General features: G+C 38.3%; 3 protein-coding genes across 5 annotated transcripts in view; 2 read left to right on the plus strand and 1 right to left on the minus strand.

The window, feature by feature from the left end:
* Positions 1-641: 641 nt before the first annotated feature.
* mphosph10 (M-phase phosphoprotein 10 (U3 small nucleolar ribonucleoprotein)) lies at positions 642-8,657 on the minus strand. The gene is made up of 12 exons (XM_036535061.1): positions 8,308-8,657; positions 6,954-7,085; positions 5,775-6,438; positions 5,469-5,650; positions 5,150-5,324; positions 4,599-4,740; positions 4,396-4,463; positions 3,989-4,126; positions 3,402-3,512; positions 2,638-2,745; positions 1,993-2,223; positions 642-891 (listed from the first exon to the last, which is right to left on the minus strand). The coding sequence occupies exons 2-12, from the start codon at positions 7,040-7,042 to the stop codon at positions 742-744; spliced, it is 2,058 nt and encodes a 685-aa protein (XP_036390954.1). The 5' UTR covers positions 7,043-7,085; positions 8,308-8,657; the 3' UTR covers positions 642-741.
* On the plus strand, positions 7,505-9,676 carry mcee (methylmalonyl CoA epimerase). Its single transcript, XM_036535062.1, has 3 exons — positions 7,505-7,532; positions 8,858-9,204; positions 9,523-9,676. Exons 1-3 carry the CDS (start codon positions 7,505-7,507, stop codon positions 9,673-9,675), a joined length of 528 nt encoding a protein of 175 aa, XP_036390955.1. The 3' UTR covers position 9,676.
* A 4,659-nt stretch (positions 9,677-14,335) lies between these two features.
* Positions 14,336-22,029, plus strand: part of LOC118782151 (amyloid-beta A4 precursor protein-binding family A member 2-like) — a 64,593-nt gene continuing 56,899 nt past the window's right edge. For all 3 annotated transcript variants that reach the window (XM_036535431.1, XM_036535432.1, XM_036535434.1), the window contains exon 1: positions 14,336-14,460. The gene's annotated coding sequence lies outside the window, so the exon portion shown is untranslated. The remainder of the gene's footprint in view (positions 14,461-22,029) is intronic.

Consider the following 22,029-nt stretch of genomic DNA (forward strand, 5'->3'; position numbering starts at 1 on the left):
GATAGATTGCTTCAAAGTGTATCTTAACTGTTTTTCATGCATATAGATTGAGTGTACTTTAATAACCAGTCCTGTTGTTTTACATAACTGTTCATCTGCTGGAACAAATATTTTCAGAATAATGGGCAATACTCATTTTTTTCCTCTATCTAACACACAGGTGTTTGTTCACATCTCAGCTTACCTAAACATCAGCCTGGCTAAGAATGACAGGCTCTACATCCCTAAGTCCTCCCCGTTTTAAGACCTCACCCTCAGCCTGGAGGTCACTGGCTATCTTTCAATGCTTTCTCACCCCTAGCACCTGCTACCTGTAGTACTTTTTGCTATTGCCACGAGTTATGGATATTATGTGATCTAGTGACATACGGTAGTGTACGTGCTTAACAAATTCCCAGTTTATAAACTGTCTTGATTTCAGATTAGCACAAGTTGCGGTACTGCTTGAATGGAATTGTGCACATACTTGCTGGTTTGAGAATGCTCTTAACCTGGTCTGTCACCGTTGTTGATATAACTTGGATGGAGACACTTCTGTTCTCTTGTGCTGAAACTCATTCTGGATAAGAGCATCTGCTAAAGGCACGTAATGTAATGTAATGCAATACAACTTATCAAGCAACAATGTGAAAGCATGGTTTTATTGCAAATGACAATGGAATACTGCAACTACAGGTACGCACAGATAAACAGACCATTTTAAAAGGAAGACTGTACAAATACTATAACACCATTGCAATGTTACAATTTCAATTTGCTGCTGGAGATTTCTTTCTGTTTCTTCTTCTTGGCACTCTGGTCCTTGGCTCCTTTGATCTGACTCTTCACTTGGTCCTGCAGCTGGGAAAAGAAGGCCTGGGAGGAGCGAAGGGCCTTGTCCTTCCCCTCATCCTGTTTCAGACGACAGACACAAATGAGCCACATGCCTGGAAGCGCAAACCTCTCCGCTTTTAAACTGAGCCTGTCCCCTGTCAGAACTGTCTTTTACATGGTGCAGAACTGCTCGGGCGGTGAATGTTCAAGGCATTAGCAGTGCTTGCTTAGACTGTGCAAAAACAGAATGGCTATAGTCACAATAACAGACCCAACTGCAACAGGTGGAGCTGGAATATTTGTACCCCCCCCTAGTCATTGTCACCAGGGATAACGCTACTGTTAACAATGACGTCATTTTCTACTTTAGGGGCAAACAAAATAGGAGCAACTAATAAATCTAACAACCTTACACATGGCAACTGAACAGTTTCAAAAGAAAAAGGGGGAAGGGAAAAAGGGAAAAAAAACAAATGGAACATGATGTTGTGACTAATGACAGTCTATACTGGAACTATGCGGGGAGATACTGCATTGTGCAGTGTTATGATTCTTCAGTGCTGCTCAGCAGGGACAGAATGGATGTCCCTCATGGAGAGACACAAAATGCTGGCTGGGCCAACAGAAGTCAATGGGTACATTACTGCCCTGCTAAGTAAAACCTCTGGGATCTCTGCAGTTGATAGAGGAGCCCGTGTGAATCATCACATCTAGACTTTCTGCAGTGTTGTTTCAGCTGTATGATATCGACATCAATTCAATCTCCCTTACTCCAATTCACATTAACAATACAAATTCTCTCAGCAGGATTCAATCTTGAGCCCAGTGGCACAATTCCCAGCTGATGTTAGGATTTATGTGCATCTTTTTATTACACATAAACAAATATGAAGTATGCTACATCTTCCAGCAGTTTCCCTGAAAATATGAGCACCACACTTCGAATTAATTAATTTGCTACTTGAAAGCGGAGGAGGACTGTTTACACTGCATGCTATCTGCAATAAATGGTAGCCATCGAAAATTCCTTATGATACTTAAAACAAATATCTTGCTTTCAAAAACACTTGAAATTCATTTTCTTAAAATAAATTTAACACTTTATATTTTGTCGTCTTGGATACCATGCCTGTTAACTATCCAAACATAAATGAACAACATTGACAGCAAAACACCCACCTTCAGCACCGTGGCTTTTCCCCCTTTGGTGAGTTTCTTCAGGTTTTCTGCCACTTCAGCCTTCGTTGGTTTCTTGCCATCTACTGCTTTGCTCGCCTCTCGCAATTTCTTCCTCTTTTCCTTCTCCTGCAACCTTAGACGCTTCAGTTTCTTCTTCTTGCGCCTGTCACGCTTCTTATCAGTGGCCGTCTTCTCAGAGTCACCTATTACAGCCCCGGCCTTGTTCTTTTCCTGAGAGAGTGGAGGACATGACAGCAACAGCACGTGAGGTGCACATTCTCCTTTAATGTCTCATCACAAAAAACTGATTTCTGATGCTCATGGTGTGCTGGCACCTTACTGATTTCCTGGCTTCAAGTGGTATCTTAGTATCTTAGTCTAAAGAGAAATCCAATCACTTTCTTTACATCATTGTCAGTTATACAGATAGATACTTACTGAAGAAATTGTGAGTTAAGTAGCTATTCCAAGGGAACAACTGCAGTGTCCCAGTGGGGAATCAAACCAGCAACCTTCCAGCTACAAGCCCTGCTCTTTACCGACACGTGGTAACACTTTCACACATTCTCTCAGGTCTGACCCATATGAAAAGTCAAAAGCATTGCTGCTTTAAGAGCCAGAGGCCTCTACTGTGCACTGTCTCACCTTAATCTCCTCTGGAGCCAGCAGAGTGGCATTACTGGCACTGACGGGTGCCACCTCCTCCATGGTGATGGATGGCAGATTGGAGACAACTTTCACTTCAGGTACAGGCTGTACACAGTACAGAATATGAAAAAGAATTAGGTTTGGTCACGAGGACTATGAATCAGCTTCAGACAACTGTTAACAATTTAGTGCTACTCAAAATAAAGTGTAGTGTGAACAGAAAAAATATATATGTAACTGTTGACCTTAAAGAAATGTGCAGCAGGTTTTCCCCTAGTTTATTCTTTATCTGAGTATCAACATAAATGTACGGTATCGAAGTAAATACGGCCTGATATTACTGTTGTAAATGTTGCATATTATTTGTATATTAAAGTCATGGCTGGTTTCATATTCCCTTTGGATAACTTATCATTAAGTCGTTTTACACTTAATGTATTTACATTCTACTACCAAGAGACTGCATTTTCGTGAAAAATTAAAAACAATGTGTTCTCATCCCTCATTATAACATGACTCTTGGCAGACACCCTTATCCAGCCCTCAACCATGTTATGTGTACTTCTATAACTCAATTACACAGCTGAATCTTGGCTTTAGCACCTTGCTCAACTATACAACAGCAGCATCTCCACCTGCAGCTTAAAGCAGGGCACCCACAGGTACAGAGCCCTGTGCTTTAGCCACTGTTTCACACTGCTGCTCACATTATGATCATGTGTTAGCATGGCGAAATTGCCAAAAGAGTCAGAATAACTCACAGGTTTGGGCGTGAAGTGGAAGTTAGAAAGTGCATCTAATTTGAGGAAAAGGGAATCCATGAGCTTCTGGATTTCCACATGGGCTGGGTTTTCTTCTTCTTCTGTCTTTTGCTGAAATACATGAACAGATTTTAGCTGGTACAATAAGAATTAAAGAAAATAGATTAAACAGGGCCTATCCCACTGGTCAGTCTCAGTTAATAGTTACAATGATAGGGTTGTCCAGGCTATAATGTTAAGCCTCACACAAACTTGTATAATTTGGTTGCATGTGACAAATTAAAGGAATACATGTCTCTGCTTCTGATTATGAGCAGTTATTTATCAGCCATACAACTGAGCCAAGATCTACTTTCCAAGGGATCTCTCACAAATTTTGTGGTCACACATGAAATCAGGTGGACCTCATAGTCAACACTAGTTGACACTCTCTTACTTTCTGGTATGTAGTGAGGGGTGAAACTGAAAAACTGACAGCTACCACCAGTACAGGAATTCTGTAAAAATATAACTTTGTTGCACAATCAAATCAAATCAAATGTGTACAAACTTCTGTCTAGTAGGCTGCTAGGTAGTAATGACGGTACCTGTGCCTGTTTAAGGTACTCCTGTTCGTAGACCTCTGCCAGACTCAGCTTGCTCTTCTCGTGATCCAGAGTCAGCCTCTTCTTGTACTCAAATACATCCTCCTTGGGCTTCTCCTTGCGCACCACATCATCCCACGCCTCCCAGAATGACACACATGTACATACTAAGCCTTCACAAGTACCATATGCAGCTGACCGGACAAACAGACTGATTTTATTACCATTATATATTTTGGTAAGGTCACAGAATCTCAGGCTGTTGACACAGAACGTTGAGGAACGTGCCACTCAAGTTAAATAAAAAAATCTGAATGTAGTTAAATGGCTCTGCATTTACACCACCGTGGCTCTACTGGCCTGTAAATGGAATTGCATCATTCATAATATTGAGAAACCACAGCACTGACCTGGTCCTTTATTCTTTGTTTGATAATATCTTCCAGCTGCATTGTTGTCTCCTCTGTTATAGTGGGGGCTGCAGAGGACAATGGAGTAATGATTACCTGATACAGTAATGTATAACAAGAGCAGAGTAGTCTGTATGATCCAATCAGTATTTTTCTTGTTGCAAGCAGCAGCAAAAGCCAACACTTCAGAAGGGCAGACCCACCCATCCTAGCCGCCTGGTCAAAAGCAAGGTCCTCCTCCAGCAGGCTGTTCTCTGGGCGTGTCTGCCCAGTCACCTCCCCAGTCAGCTGCCATGGCTTCTCTGCCAGTGCTGCTTTCTCCAGCTCCTGGATCTTCCCAGCCATCTGTGCATCCCAAACAAGGCAGTCAAGAAAATGTACACTCTCACTGTTAAACAGTGCATTTATCCCGCCAGTCTGTGGCTTTTGTAATATTACAGAAGGTTTGTAAAACCCCTATTCTACACATTTTCCATGGAAGGAATTCTTGTTCCATTTTACAAACAGTTATAATGTAATTAATTGAACTGGAAAGCTCATCTCTAAACACCTAAATATTCAAAGCATAAAGTGTCAGTGATTTGATCCATAAACAGCATAGGCATGTAAACAATTAAGTCTTTTCACAGGTGCCATTTAAGACATGAAATCCCATTTAATAGGGACATTGACATCTGCAATGGAAACCCACATCTCCTATAAGGAAAAACATAAGACATTGTCAAGAGAACCTAGGTGAGCAAGCACCGAATACCTTTTCCTGTCTTTTCTCAAAGGATGACTTGGTCTCTGTTGTCTCTGCACTCTTTCCACCAAAGATGTCCTCCATGTCTTCTCCCTCGCTGTCATCAGACAGGTCAAACCTCACCTTCCTCACGTTTTCTCTAGCTTTTTGGCCGTCCTCATTCTCATCCTCTTCAATGCTATCACTAAAGAGACCAAAAACACAGGATAGCAATCAACAACAACTAAATCTTGCAGGTAAACGCTGAGATTCCTCTTCAAAGCAAACATATAACATCCTTGAGACACAAAGACAAGTAGATATCAAGAAACAAAAGACTATTCCTTACTCCTCATCTTCATCCAGGTCCTCCTCATCCTCTTCATCAGCTCCCTCCTGCATTCCAGCTTCACTGCCATCATCCTCTTCAGACCCCAGATCCTCATCCTCTTCCTGGTCCCTCTCAGCAAACTCTCCTTCCACTGGATCAAAGAAGTCTTTGTACTTCAAGTTTCTTGAACTTTTTGATGGCTGAAATAACAAGCAGATGGACACAGAGGGGTGGTTTTGCAAGATCTTCAAACCTGGAAAATGTTCAGAATTGAGATTTAAAGGATAAGAACGATTTAAATACAAACCATACTTAGGCAATTACCTTTTTCTTTCCTTTTGATATTGTGCCTTCCTCCAGGTCGAGCTCATCCTCTTCCCCTGATGGCAAGTCCTGGAAATAATCAACCTCACTATCGCTCTCATCTTTCTTACCCTCCTTCTTCTCCACATCCTCCAGGAAGGCCTCCATTTCTGAGAGCTTGAAGAACCTGTCATCCACTTCTGAACTAGGTCCTGTCTGCCGCTGGGCTTTCCACTTAGTTTGCTTGACCTTTTTCTCCAGTTTATCCACATCAAAGTCCACATCTGAATCTTCATCTGTGAATTTCTCTTCTCCATTAGCTGAAGAATCTGGGAGGTCTGGTTCCTCCTCCCCCTCCTCTTCCATATCATCCCCGCTCATTTCCTCCTCTAAATCAACATTGTTTTCTTCATCCACCTCACCTTCATCCCTGATCTCATCTTCCTCTTCCACCATCAGATTTATAGTCATATCGCTGACTGCCACATTAACAACAGCATCAAAGTGTTTCACAACTGCAGTATTCTGAAGCTCCAATTCCTGCCAAATCTGCTCCTCATCAAAATTTTCAACAACCAGCTGCTCCAGAGGGCTTCCATTTGTACCCTTAGGTTCGTGTGCCTTGAGCAAATCATACAATGTCTTTGTGAGGGAGGTGAAGTCCGCCGCCAATCCATTCTGGAAACTTACATTTAGAACGTAAAACAACCAGGTTATATACAGGTCATGGTTTACACAGCATGACCACATTTCTTATTAAGTATTCAGTACTGAACGAAACACTTTCATGCCAACTGAGGTACGACTGGTTACCTTACTAGCAAATATGGTTACTGTTACATATGCTTACAAATAAACTGATAGATCAACCAAGCCAAACTACACACGATGAGAAAAAGTCTATCTACAAATTTCCCAAAGTTTACCAGCTATTTAATTATAACCCTCGTAAGCGATTTAGCCAGTTGCTGTACACAGCCTTAACACTCAGCTCTAGTTAACGAACCCGTAAACACCTTCACACAAACAGAATGCTAACTAGCTTTTTTCTTGTCGCATCTTACACATGGAATTGCTTGGTTAGCTGTTGCCTAGCTAACAAGCGAGTGTAACATTCTCACTATATCCTGGAGACTAATGCAGTAACCACTACTTGCCAAAGTTAATTATTATTATTTTTAATGTATACGTTTGTCTTACCTAAGAAATGTCTCTGGATGTACAGTGTTACTGCTTAAAAGTTTTAAACAGCTATCCAGCGTGCCACTCACGTCCCCGTCAGCCATCATTTCTTCCACATGGGAACAGAGGTGTCTCTCGAAAACATGCTCCCTAGGAAACACAAGTTCGCGCCTACAGTAATTCGGTTGGAAACACTTCTCAAAACCAACAGTTCCAGATTGTTTTATTAATACCCCTACACAAATAATTTAGTAAACGTTCTCAGCAGACTGTTTTGTTTAATATTTCACGTGGATTATTTCGTGTTACCGTTTTATTACAAAATAAGACAAAATATGCGTTGGTTATATGGAAATATTACCGCTAAAAGATTGTAAACATTAAATAATTTGACCGTACACTATTTTGCGAAATAAAAATGTTTTAACGTCAGCTAAATTATACCAGATTAGGTATAATTACATGGCTGTTTTCCCCACCGTAGAAACATTTTTTTCGTATTTCACGGGCAAAAGTCTTTATCTTAAAGCAACCCTATAAATAAAGTTTCAAAATTTGTTTTCAAAAAGATGGCGGCCTCCTTGCTGAAGGTTGCAGGTAAAGTAGTGCGAAGACAGTGTCATAACCATATGTAATTATACACGTTCTTTAAAGTGATTAGAATCAGAGTGTGATGGTGTAATTTTCGCGGTGGTTGTCAGTCATTTAGATTTTATGATACATTTTTTGCTGTAGTGCAAGGATACGGCTATCATGCTCGTCAGACAACAGCAACCCACACTATGCTAGCGAGCCGATGTTATGGTGACAGATCAACTGTGCATCAGCTGAAACACCATCACTTTTTCCTCACAGGACGATGTATACCACGGAGGGTGATTTAGTTTCAGAGTGGTAGGCTGATTAACTAACTTTCTTGCTCCTGTCTAAGCACAACTATAGTAAGCCATCTTACTGGTTAGCAATTAGCTAAACTAGCAGTATGCTATAAACGCATCAATATGAGTAGTAGCCTACATACTTCTGCAAATCGTCGATCGATTTTTCCAATTTAAATCATATTTTAATAATTTAATAACCCAGATTTTAATATTGCTCACTTTGTTCAAAATTATTCAGACATTTGTACATTTTATTTACTTCTGCAAAGTGTTTCTTGTCTATATATCCTTCACATACTTGTGGTTTCTGTCTCCTTACGTAGCCTTTATCACAGCGAAAATTGAGTTAAAGCAGATGTTGAACATGTGACGCTATAGTGTTTTAATGTAAATATAAATTATTATGAGATATTTGCTCAGTACATACTTTTAAATGCGTGGTAACCATCTTTACACATGATGTTCATGCTTTATGCAAAGGGACCATTTACCTTCTTGAATTCACTATATATCTTCGGCAGATGCTCTGCTAGCAGCATGTAAGTTCAGTAGAGCAACCTCTGTTCCGCCGGAGACAACAATGACCTTGTACAAGTAGATGTGATTCCACTCGTCCACCATTAACGTATAATGTTCAGTTCTGTAATGTCACCGGTTACTTGCCAGTTGCTTAAAGAGATATTAAGAAAATATTCTTGCTTAACGTATTGCATGTATTGGATCCCACATCCTTGTTATTGTTTCATGACATTTTTCACAGCAAAAATTCTTACTTTTAAATCTGATGTTCTGCAAGACAGGATAATAAATATAAGAAAATCCACTTCTTCATTTGTTTCCATTGGCTACCCCCTCCATATGAAAACTATAGAGCAGCTTATGAAAAAAGTGTTTCGGGACCAAAGTGGGACATTAAAATGTAACTTAAAGATTTTCATGAGGAGGTTGACAAAAAAAAGAAAACAAAACAAAAAAAACTGGGCATAGTTTTGGCCCAATGGTTTGTTAGCAACTGAGCTATGTAACCTCATTTTCTTTTAGTTTCAGGTATTGCAAAGTGTTCACGTCATGTGGTGCCAGCGCCGAGAACTTACTCAACATCAAACCCCCTCTGTCAAGGTGTTCCAGGGTCCGTGTGGAAACTCGGCAGGCTAAATCATGTTGCTATTGCAGTACCGGACCTGGAGAAAGCCACATCCCTGTATCGGGATGTGCTCGGTGCTCAGGTGAGCGCTACTGTGCCCTTGCCAGAACATGGGGTCTATACAGTCTTTGTGGAGTTGGGAAACACCAAGCTGGAGCTTCTGCACCCACTGGGGGAGAAGAGCCCTATTGCAGGTTTCTTGCAAAAGAACAAATCTGGAGGGATGCATCACATATGCATTGAGGTAAGTCTCTCCTAGCCTGATTACATGTAAATTCATTATATCTCAGGCATTTTATTATTTGTGTGAGATGACTATGACTTTGTGTTATTCTCTTTGTCATAGCTAAAATGGTAAAATGGTAAATAACTATGAAGGTACTTGTAGATAGTCCTGGCTTCCTGCAGAAATTAACCTTTGATCATATGAGCCAGAATGCAATATTTCTTATTAGAACATAATGTTTAAGAGGTTTTCCCGTGATGTAAATATCTTTGTCTTTGTCAAAAATATTTTTTACAAGCTGCCCTGAATTGTGAATTGTTTGTCTTATGGGCATAGGTGGATGACATCAATGCGGCAATAGTGGATTTGAAGGCAAAGAAGATTAGAACCCTGTCAGAAGAGCCACGGATAGGGGCCCATGGAAAGCCTGTCATGTTCCTCCACCCAAAAGACTGTGATGGAGTGCTTGTAGAACTTGAACAAGCCTGAACACCCATTTGCCTTATTCACATTGCATTTGTCAAGTCTGGAAAAGGAACCTGAGTAAAATTGACTCATTTTCTCCCTCAGTTCTGCATTCTATGACAGTTGCAACTGAATGATTTTTTGATAAAACCAACACTAAACTAGGTGTGTAATTATTTGTCCAAAAATTATGCTTTGCTGTTTATGTTTTGTGTTTCTCCGGTGTGTTTCAATTAACCATTTCAAATATTCTATTGACGACCTGAATGGGTATTTGATTAAATAAGCCTAAAAACACTTTTTGCCATTGTAGTCTTGTCACTAATTGTAACTTGTTAAAGTTCTTGCCTCATCTGTCCAAGCCAGTGAAGAAAGCCTTGAAACCTCATATTCCATATGAATGTGGCTCATTGTTGCACTTTTTTCTTCATAACTTAGACTTAGTTTAACATTTTGTAAGATTGGCAATGCTCAAATGAAAACATCTGTGGTTTTCAGAAAACTGTCATCTGTTCTCTGTCGATTTGATTTTTACAATATTTTGGTGTAAATATGAAAACAATGTCATTCCTGTGATAATGCCCCCCCCCCCCCCCCAAAAAAAAAGGTTAAGATATACTCTTTGAATTTTGAACCATTTAATGAAAGTAATTAATTTTGACAATAAAACACAGTGCTGAATGAAAATGTTTTATTATGATTCAGTGGGTAGATTGTTGATTGTTTTATGATATACAGACAATTTACGTTTACTTCGCAGTGGATGAATTTGTATTACACTTTGTTGTCATGTTTTGTGATTGGTAATATAGAAACTACAGACTATTGCTGTGTCCGTCTTGTAAAAAAAAAAACTCATTTTGGCAACAGCTTGAACCTTTTCCAATTTCCAGTAGTCATTCCAATGGTAATTAGTTTCCCCCTCCAGGTGGTGGAGTGAACTAGAAGCTTGGGACTAAACACCAGTGTTAACAGAGTGTCTAGTTTCTCTGTCAATGTAATTACATAATTACAATCACCATAGATGCAAGAACGTTATAATATTGTTTTAGTGTCCCAAAGGTTTGTTTTTTCTGCATTGGAAACCAAGCATTCTGTTCAGTATTATCTCCTCATTACTAGCAGGAACTATTGTCTCTGACGACTTCTGGACTGAAGATGATTTTTGCACATCCAACACTTTCAGTTCAGTATGAGCAGAAAGAGGCTGGCACTTTGTTATACATGAATATAAATTAAGTGCCTTCAGCATACTCCTGAGCACATTAGTTATGTTCCTTTTTTTGTAAAACCCTCTGGGCAATGGAGGCAGTTCTGCCTGCTGGTGCAGTTTTAGGAAAATTTATTGTTGTATACTTTATAACATGCAAATTCAGTGGCAATGACACTTTAATTTGTTCTGTCAATTCATGGCGGAGAAGATCCATCTTCATATATGAACTCTTCCTCTGTTAACGCCCAGGTTTTCATCTTATGTGAAGCACTTGGGGCATTCTTATTTTCCCTAGTATTCGCAGCTCTCCTAATTAGCGATTATTTCCTTTTTTTTTAACAGACTTCAGCTTATTCCTTTGCTTCTGGCCAAGCATTATAGAACACCAATTTGTGTACACTGCACAAAAATCAGAGTCGCATATCATTATGATCATGGTACGCAGAATTCATAACTTCTCTGAATATGTGATTTTAACGCCACTGACTTAAAGGTTGCTGCAGTTCTGTTCATTGATAAGCCATCATTTTCTTAAGTTTTTACTTGAGGTAAGATTTCCGTTTTTGATTGATATGATTAAATGTATAATTTTACAGCTGTCAAAGATGTTGCAGAAGGCACACTGCAGATCTGACACTGAATTGCAACTCTGCCGCTTGGACATTAACAGATGGATTGACAGATGAGATCTGTGGGTCGTGTGTAATTAAGAAATGAACCAGGTGCCAATTTCTGGTGACAGGTTCGAAGATGCTCTACTGAATACCACAAGTATAATTTCATTCTGTATATTTCCATACACCCATCTTATTTTAATTATATTTAATTGTATGGTGTTGCTTTTCCTATGCAATAATGAAAATAGCACAAGTTGTGTGTACGTGTATGTATACATGTGGTTCCCACACACCCACTGGTTAGGTAGCGAATACACATTGAATGAATTGGTGTGTACTTGCTTTTCTTTATGGAACAGAGAGGGGTCAGCCTTTCACTTCATGATGCAGTGTCTTGGAAGACACTGAGATATTGCATGGTTTTCTGAAAGGGATCTACATGATGCCAGTATCCACCACTCAAATACTAATTTTGACCATTTTGAATTTGAACAGTCCATGTACACTTGAATTTGGTCAGTAAGGCTGACACACAAAACTTCCCCATTGTGCATCAGGGACTGACATTTCTGTTTTTGCTAACAGAGTCCCAACCACACTGTATTTCTACAGAGCAAAAAATACTTAAACTTAAAAATACTGTGCTCCTTGCTTCCTCTAAGGTGTGTAATCTGTGTGGTGGAGATTATAGACAAGTTTGTTCTGGGTTCCAATAACATTAAGACCACAAGTAAGAGCATCACTACTGTGCACAAGTAAATAATATTCATAATATATTCTAACTATATTTATACAGTGTGTATAAGCACTTTGCACAAATTAATACTGCCAAAATCATATGCTCAGTTCATCAGTAAACAAATATTTGTTTTAGATATAATCAACAATTACCAGGTTGTCATAAAATCATGTTTAAAAACTTTCATTTGTAATTATAAATGCATTTTATTAGGGTGTTTATTCAGCTAAATCATGTGTACCTTTTATTTAATCCATTTACATAATTAAATGGCTTTTTTACATTTAATCTGAGTGTAGCGCTATCCACTTCAAAGTGATTTAGAGTATGAAGGAAGTAAAATACTTCAAAGAGTATTACATCAAAGAGTGACTAAAACAAGAAAGGCAGAAAGATTATATAGTCTGCTTTTGGTTATTTTTTAACAGACATTATCAGTGATATAAATGTTTCAGTCAAATCACTGGATACTGAACATCAATTGAACAACTCCAAAAAATTTAGTACCCATATAAACAAGCCACAGACTAAAATCAAGCCAAGGCAGGGCTGTCGCTATTGCAATGACTCTTGTGCCTGGTTCCAGAAATGCCCCAGGTAAATCGTCTAAACTTCTTGTTCAGGAAAATCCTGCATTCATTCCTGTTTCAAATAATGAAATGAACACCTTTTTACATCACATATAATTACAATCACCAGAGGTTTTATTCTGTTCCATGCCTGCTTAGTGTCGTAATGAGGGTCTTTTAAAGGCATAAATGTAACTGAATTTTTCCCCTCTCTGAGCTACCAGTTTTTGTATTTGTTTCCCGTTCTGTATTTACTATAATTGTGCCTCTTTCCCTCATGTAAAATATTATCATATACAACAATGGCATATCATTGTGGTATATGAGAATATGTTCTCTATTAACTTGCATTATTAAATGTTGCTTATAATTATATTATAAAATCATAAAAATTACAGACATTATCGTAATAATAAAATGTAGAGTCAGCTAACAGAACAGAAAATATACAATGCATGGAGATGGATCTTATCTCTTTCTGGCCTGTGTTTCACATACACGTACTCTAGATAAGGCAGTAGATGAGAATGTTTACATAATTACCTTGTTGCCCTATTACCAGACACCACACGCTAATGCAGACATCAAACGCTTGCCAGAGGACCTGGTCCAAACAAACTCAACTAAATGTGTTCGTTAGCCACATAATGTGATTGGGTTTGTTCTGGCCTCCAGCCCTGTTTCTTCTTAGAACACGACTACCAGACTGTGAGTCCATTGAAGTCAAGAGAAAAAGGTAATTATTGAACTCTGACATCGGTGGATAAGATGGCTTTAAACTGCAATTTGCAGCAAACTGAGGTACCACACTATTTCTGTTCTATTTGTCAGAGAAAGGAAGGTGTAATGGTTTACAAGTATTCAGAAAGGCAGGACAAACCCTGACCTTACTTTTTTCTTGGAAATCGATTCCATTCATGCAAATTTCCGTTAATAAGTGTTATTTCATTCCATTCCATTCTGCAGTATATACTGTCAGCAATGAGGAATGCAGCTACCATTACTTGTTACAATAGGATAATGTGGTACTTTTTTTCTGAGCTGTTCATTGCACAAATTAAGCAAATTCAGTGAACAATGGACAAAGAGATACTGGTGTGAAGAATTACAAGTGTTAATCCTTGTCAAGTTGGGACCCAGGGCTGGCCTACATTTTTTTAAGAGATGACATTCATTTAAATGGTTTGGCCCCAACATTTTGCAGATGGATGTACAGGTCTATGAGATAAGTGTCCACAAATCAAGTGTCCACAAAGAGAACATTATACATTATACATTGCCCAAAGGCACCAAAACCTTTAAGTTAAAATTTGTTATAGTATACCAAAGAGGATTAAAGAAATATAAAATTAACAGGTTATATGAACCTGTTTTAGAATGTAGTCAGTGGTTAGAATGCTTGCGTGCGGTTTCAATTCTCGGGTGGGGTTTGGCGGGGGTCTGTTGATATTCAACAGTAATCTGCCAAGGAGCTGCAATGCTGCGGATATTCTACTAAACACGTTCCAGGGCTGCTCTATACCACAAACGTTTATATCCTCTCCAGATTCCGGGGTGAATTAGCCATCTCGGTGTGATCCTGGACACAATAGCAAGTGTGCAGCATCCACTTTCACTATTGAAGAGGAGATAATTTGTTAGCTCCAAAATAATCAACGTTCGTTGTCGCAGGTAAATCGCAGAGCATCTCTTTTTCTTCTCATACGAATGCTGAATGGTGTATCGAGTTGAGTGATGAAAGGAGAGCCGTATATTTAGCTGTATACATAGGTTGTTTTAAAGCTAGTTGTTCCATACCTCACAGTTCATTTTACTTGTTATGCAGTTATTTATCTACAGGCAATATTTTAATTTCTGTTTCGTAACATAGGGTTGTTGAGCATGTGACATTCGTTTTCATATTCGGTCTCTGACACTTTTGTACAGACTTGATCAGAATACATGCCAGATTTCCTTCAGAACTGAGTAGTCTCTCTTATCTTACATTGCCTTACCTCGCGTGGCGTACGAAAATGCACATTTTTGGAAGTTGCAACCACTTTTTGGCACCGGGTGTAGAGCGTGATGGTGCATTTCGTATGGTAGATGATGGAAGCTCTCTTAATTTCGCTGTTAAAATGGATCCACTTGTTTTAAGGTCGGGTCTCTTTCTGGTTATAGTGGCATTACCCTATGGATGTAAGATCATTCCAAAAGAATACTTCTTTTAGACTTTTTCTTACTACTGAAAAAGGTATCACGCTTTTGCAACGGGGAATCCTTTAAAAACTCGTTTCAGGTGGGAAGGATCAAACATAGTGCAAGAATGATGGCAACAAAACTTGAACAGAATGAGTTAGGCACACTATTACAGGGGTTATATCTTCTGGGCTAAAAAAAAAAACTTATTGCCAAAGTTAAAAGTAAATATGGTCCTGGTCGATAATGTGCTATGGAGTGTTGCCGCCCCCAATGATTGATTGGCAGATTGATTGACAGCACAGTAGATATCAATTCTCCCTGTTGTCGAGACTCCCTCGCCGCTCTCTCTAATCTCAGTTCCTGAATGATTTATATCTCATAACGAGCTCTCGAGGGAAACCCAGGACTTACATTAATGATCCCTGAATTCAGGACTATATTTACATATTTTAGAATGTATTATTGCTTACAAATGTACAAAGTAAACGAGAAATGTCAGTGTACAGTATTGCACTGGGTTCAAGTTTTGTCTGTTGTAATATTAATAACTAATGTATCCAATATACTACACTTCACATGCAATTATTGACAGTTTGCCCATAGGCTGTGCTAAAAACAAAGCCTCTGAATGTGCATAACTCGAATAGTACCACACTGTTGGCTCACAAACACTCTTTATGAAAACCTTTTTGTTCTGCTGCTGTAAGACTCATCCTTCATGCTTGGAATCTCAACTATCTTGTTTGCAGGATAACTCAATATGAAACAAATATTGTGTACCAAACCAAAAATTGCACTGCAAGCTTATGGAATCGTAAGGTCAAATTTTCATGTGTATGTGAATCAGTAATGATGAAACTGTTGCCTGAAAAGTACTAAGAGGACTAAAAGATAATGATTTTGTTAAATAAAGAATAGAAATTAGAAAAGTGTCATGCATGGTATTTGGTTTTTCTGTTGCTAATTAGATTGCAGATTTCATCGTATTCTCATAGTGTAGTGTTTGTTCATGTTAATATTGAAAAATGTTAATAATTTAATAATAATATTTAAATAGTTACTGCACGGTAGTTCCAGTAAGAAAATTAACAATGGAATATTTTCCCTACAATGTGGCTTTATTCTTGTCCCTTTGAGATGTCTGCCCTAGTCATCCAAACCCCAACAGCCTGTTAATTGTCTTTGACAACCTTTGGTTGTAATGCCCAAGGGTTAGATGCGCTTTGTCTTTTACAAAGTTCTGTTGATGACTTCTGTGCATCAAATAATGATACATTGGAGAATAGGGTTTATTTTGGGAATTCACATAGTAAAACTGAGCAGAACTGTACAAAGGCTGGCAGTGCCTCAGAATTTGATGTTAAATTGTATAGTACTGGAAAACTGCCTTTGTACAAACTATGCAAAATCTACATGATTTACTTTCATTTTTTATAGCTGGAAACAAAATTAAGGCGAGTGGTATTATTTTCAAGGGTTCATACAGTAAGGTCAAGATCTGAATGTATTTTAAACCGATAGCTTGAAAAAAAAATCCCTTTCAAACCAGCTATAGGTGAAGTAGTTCTCACTCTGAATGTTTGTTGATTAAGAACTCACTTGCATTCCCTGGACAACTTGTTTTTCCATGTCCTCATGGTAGAAGAGGATTGAGTTCTCAGGTGATCTTAGTGGTTAATGAAGGATAAATAAGTCCTGGTGACTGCTCTGGTAGCAGGATGCCTTAGCAAAGATACCTTAGGGACTGTTGTGGCAGTGTATGGGTATAGGCTGAAATGTCAGTCGATGAAACCCACTCCACAGTCCAGATGCACCGAGGAGAGCAGAGAGGATGCTTGTTAAGGATTTACTTGTGGCGTTTATGTGACATACAATACCAGTCAAAGGTTTGGACATACCTGATTAAGATGCTGGGAAACATGCATTGAAAGACATTTTGATCTAAAGACTTAAATAGTGCTAATAAATAGTGAAGTTGATGCCTATGTATGAATTTCTTTCCAAATTTCTTGAATTAAAAAAAAAAAAAACTTTTTTGGCTATTTTAAAGATCCCGAAGTATGAGATAGAGCTGACCACTTTTTTGGTCACTGCATAATTACATTTGTGTTTTTTAATAGGTTTGATGTCTTTACTATTTGTCTTTACGATTTTTCTGTAATGTGGAAAATAGTAAAAAATAATTAAAAATCCTTCTATGAGTAGGTATGTCCAAACTCTTGACTGGTACTGTAGGTACTGAAGGTTGCTGTGGGTGGAGAACGCTTGAGGGCTATTATTCGTGTGTAGCCAGTGGAGATTACTGCCTTGAGGAGAATAATAAAATTGATTTCTGTGATGGTGTGGATGATGATGATGATGATGATGATGATGATGATGATGATGATGATGAGAAGGAGGAGGAGGAGGAGCAGGATAGTGTGTGATTATCTTAATCTGTTTAAAGAGTATAAATAGCATTTTTCTGTTTGAAAGCACTGCAAAAAATCCAAATCTCACCAAGCATATTTGTCTCTTTTCAAGTCAAAATATCTCTTTACACTTAATATAAGACACAGTCACCAAACAAGCAAAATTTCCTTGAGCTACAAGGACTTGTTTTTAGACGGTGCATCTTGAATATCTGTGTATTTCCACTAGTTCCATTGGCAAATTTTTTCACTTATTGCTAGCAAAAAAACCTTGTATAAATTATTTTATTTCTTATTTTTGAAGGGCTATTTTTTGCAGTGAGGTCTGTGTCTGTTGAAGTTTGGGTAACTGCTTGCAACAGCAATGAATTGTGTGAAAACATGATGTCTTTATAGCATAATGAGTTTTTGTCAGTCTGCTGTCATCAAGGGGATGTCACCCCTTGCATTACCATGTGCCCATATTTGGTCCACATGTCCCCTTTGTTCTTCCTTAAGCACTTTGTTGCATAACCCCATGTGTGAGGTGGCTACCTGTGACTTCCACCTATGGCTGAACTACACCTGATGGGACTCAAGGTCTTTGTAACTGAGACCTGCTCAGTTGTTATTAATTTAATAATCCAAAAATAATTCATCATAATTAATCACTAGAATTCTATGCATACGTTCCAGAAAACAAGGTTTGCATTGTTTGAGACTCAGAAAGAGGGGAGGTGTACTGGGTCTCGCTAGGCTGACATTTGAGCAGCTGGTAATATTCTTTTAGTGCAAGATGTTAAATCCGTAGGAGAGCTGCCAGCTGTACTGTGTGCTCTGAGTGTATCACTGGAGAGATGTGGTGCTGATGATCTAATCATTTCTTAGCCCTACTGACTCTCCTCTCTTCATCATTGCTGTACACCAGTTTTCTCATTTAATTCCCACCAATACTTTGGCTTTTAGGCCCAAAGTCATTTTTGTCAGTCATTTTTGTTTTTGATTTAATATCAGGCCAATGTGACATTCACAATATAATAATAATGCGTTTTCCAGGCAATATTATATTGTGGATTGTCTGCAGTGAACGGCCACTTGAATTTTGAGAGAGGAATCTCATTTCATAATGTTACACTGTGTTCGGAAATACACTATGTTGAACACAGAAATAAAAGAACAGATTTCATATGCATGCAGTCAAGCTTAAACACTGGAACAGAATGTTGTCTCCTTAAATCGCAGCACAATAGAAAAGATTCAAGCTACGATCAAAGTCATAGTTTGTCTAAATTTGTCACCTTCTGGAAAACGCGGTTCGACTTCCATTTTCCATTTTTTCTTTTGTTCTTCAGACTATGCAGTTAACATCTGTTCATGTTCTGTTCCCTTAGAAGCAGCCTGGAAAGGGTGAGAAATAACATTGTGAAAAGTGAAAGAAAAACTTAAAACACACCCTTGAAAAGCACTGGACAATATTGTCAGTGAATCTGCCAACCTACCTACTTTGTATGTTGTGCAAGGGCTGTGTTTGTGAGTTTTCACTTGAGTATTGTCAGCATCAATTGACTGTTCAATTGCCACTTCCCATTCCAATGATGGATTATTGAAGGGTAGATCAACCTTGAGATATACATTACTCAGTCAGTCATCATGTAGAAGAGAACTGTCATGTGTCTTTCTTCTTGTGCTGCATTTTATAGATTTTATATTTCTGCATACCCTAGCCAAATATACACGAACCACTGAGCATACAGCATTAATTGTATTAATGGCAAATCACAAGACAGAAGAAGGATTGAAATATGAAATGTTATGTGAATAAGATTTAGAAATAATGCAACAAATAGGAACAAATAAGATCTGATATATTATGGTGGAGTTGTAATGTTACAGCAAACATGACACCTGAAACAGTCTCCTCAGACTTCACATTTAATAGTGCACCATTGCCACTTATCTATCTTGTAGTGTATAAATATAGTAAATGTCAGTTATTTGATGGAAAACTTATGAATGTATGTTTTTTTTTTAAATGTATTTGATTATAAATACATTTTATTATAAATAAATGGATTTATTAAGTTATGAATTACGTCTGTCTTCTTGTCCTTTTACCTTTATTCATCTTGTTTGTATTTCATACTTTTAAACATTGTGGTTCTGGACTTGAACTATAAGGTACATTTTAGATGTGCTTGCCTATACTTACACTATTTATACTATAAATACTATAAGTCCTTTGGTTGGATAAATGGTGTATTATTTCAAATCAGAGCTTTCTTTTACCTGTTCCTTTTATTCTGGCACCTTTAAAAAGTATTGATTGTTTGTGGGGCGTAGAGATGGTGACAACACTGAGATTCACTGTCTCGTGGATGGGTGGAAGGGTGTAACATCTTCTCTTCTGGACAGTCTCCAGACTCAAGGAAAACAGAGACCCTCGATTGTGACTTGTGCCTCTTGTAGTACAATCCTCACCATTCTCACCATACCCGCCATTTTTTCCTGTGCAGCTGTCACTGACAGCATCTCCCTGGTCTATACAGTAATGTCAAATAGATAAAAACAATCAGGCATTATTTCTGCTAACTGAAACAATTTAATTATATCTGTCATGTGAGGCAACAGGAGAGAATTTTCTGTCAGTAGGACAAACATTGGAATGGCTACTGAGGCTAGACACATATCTTCACTCCTCAAACATGCACCCTTTTCCAGGGCGCCTGGAGAGATATTTTCTCACGTGGTCTTTTAAATTGTGTTACATTACATTGAACTTTGCATGCACATACAGTTAAAGATGCTTTTTAAAGATAACACCCTCCCTGTCCACTCCTAACTCAAGACCATCTCAGCCTATCTGCAGACCATTTTCCATAATTTTCTTGCTGAAGTCCCTGTTATCCTTTAATATGCTTGCGTAATTTAGTCTGAACGAATGCTGTTATTGAATTTTCAGGCCATAAGCAAACCTAAATTCAGATCTCTCAGCAGTTTCCATGGGGCTGTGCCTCTTACAGAGCCCATGAAGTGATAGTCACACATTATTTTGATCCCACTGCATTAGCATTTAAATGAAGCAGCTCTGTTTCAGGGAATTTGAGTGCTTTTGAATACTGCTGAATGGGTCTGAACTCTGGAACAAATACATAAAATCAGAGTCCTGCAGAGGTGAAAAACCATTTCATTCATTCCTAGACAAATGATGAGTTGAAAAAAGTAAAATAGAATGAGTCTTCTCTCAAAATCTGATGATTTGTTTGTCATATTTTTTGGAGATATTTATGTTCACATCTGTCAAGCAGTTGAAAATAACTAATCCAAGTGAAAAACTGTATTTATCTTCTGTGATGTTTTGTGGTTTATAGAAAGCCATTTCTTGCATGTAATGTGATGTGGTGGTGTAGGAAGTATGTAGCTGGTGTGGTATTTTTTGTAGAGCGGTTGTTTAAAGTGTTATGTTGTTTAAAGTGAATTGGAACATGGTGGCAGATTCCAGAATGCTGATCGTTCAGAAGGGTTTTGCTAGTTGTGTTGTTGCGCAATAGCCAGCATACTGAAAAGAAAATACTCTCTTGGAGACTTTTTTGCATTAAAAAAGCTTATCATATCAAATGCAATTAGGTATGGAGGTGCTGCCATCCTGTTTTCATGCATTTTAGAACTTCATTTGCATTAGTTTCCACTGATGGTTTGACTGGGTTTGAAGGAAACACATCACGGTGAATCTGAAAGTATGTCTTTCCTCTTTGCATTGGACAAGGTAGAAGTAAAACATACACTTAACTGCATATTTTGTGTGTGTGTGTGTGTGTGTGTGTGTCTTTATGTGCTTTTGTGAGTTTGTGCACATGCGCTTGTTGCTTTGATATATACTCTGTAACTCTGGTCTTATACTGCTGCAGCACATTGCATAGAGATTACACCTTTCTCATTGTGTGCCTCTGTTGTGCCAGTATTAGTGCTAATGTGTTCAAGCTGTAAACTTGCTGGTCATTTTTATAATTCCCTCTGTTTTTTTTTACGTGAAATTCTGTCATTAGACTTTTGAGGGCTATAAGTGAGTGTGTGTCATGCATGACTTTTTATTTTTGATTGTGTTCCTAATTTGCATGTGTACTAGTGTCACTCACCTACAGCTAAACTTCTGTAGGGTGTGGAGCATTTTGTGGGGTGGGTTGTTGTTTCAGGATGAATGTAAGATTTCTGTCTTGATTATGACATATTCAGTGTCTCAGAGCTTTGCACTCTGCTCATGTTCCAAAGATTTTGAACCCTCTTCATGTCGAATTTAGGTCATGGTGGAATTTGGCCTCACTATAAAAAGGTTATCGTTAATAATCCCCCCATATAATATTTTTGTCTGCGGCGTTATCCCATGAATTCTTGCTTATAACGGCCGTTTTGGATTTGACATTTTCGGGCTTCTGACTTTTCAGCTCAGTGACGAAGTGGGGAGTCAAAGGAAGTCACAGACACACGGTCACATCATTTTCTCCAGTTCATACTGCACCTTATATCTATTTCAAGTGTAGCCTAATATTTTTACACTTTTACTGGACTGTTCCTTATGGTTGTGGTTATGGACAGCAGTAATCAGTGTTCCAGTGCTTCACTCCACACATCATTGCTATCTGTTTTTTTTATCTTTTTCTGTTCTGTTTGTCCA

Source organism: Megalops cyprinoides, chromosome 8 (assembly GCF_013368585.1).
Source record: "Megalops cyprinoides isolate fMegCyp1 chromosome 8, fMegCyp1.pri, whole genome shotgun sequence".
NCBI lineage: Eukaryota > Metazoa > Chordata > Actinopteri > Elopiformes > Megalopidae > Megalops > Megalops cyprinoides.

Bases quoted from the DNA above. Each gene is read 5' to 3' on its own strand.
- mcee (XM_036535062.1), top strand. From the start codon at position 7,505: ATGGCGGCCTCCTTGCTGAAGGTTGCAG. The intron at 7,533-8,857 runs GTAAAGTAGTGC...ATTTTCTTTTAG, and splicing joins CTCCTTGCTGAAGGTTGCAG to TTTCAGGTATTGCAAAGTGT. The intron at 9,205-9,522 runs GTAAGTCTCTCC...TTATGGGCATAG, and splicing joins TGCATCACATATGCATTGAG to GTGGATGACATCAATGCGGC.
- mphosph10 (XM_036535061.1), bottom strand. From the start codon at position 7,042: ATGATGGCTGACGGGGACGTGAGTGGCACGCTGGATAGCTGTTTAAAA. The intron at 6,439-6,953 runs GTAAGACAAACG...TCTAAATGTAAG, and splicing joins CATCCAGAGACATTTCTTAG to TTTCCAGAATGGATTGGCGG. The intron at 3,513-3,988 runs GTACCGTCATTA...CATGTATTTCAG, and splicing joins AGTACCTTAAACAGGCACAG to CAAAAGACAGAAGAAGAAGA.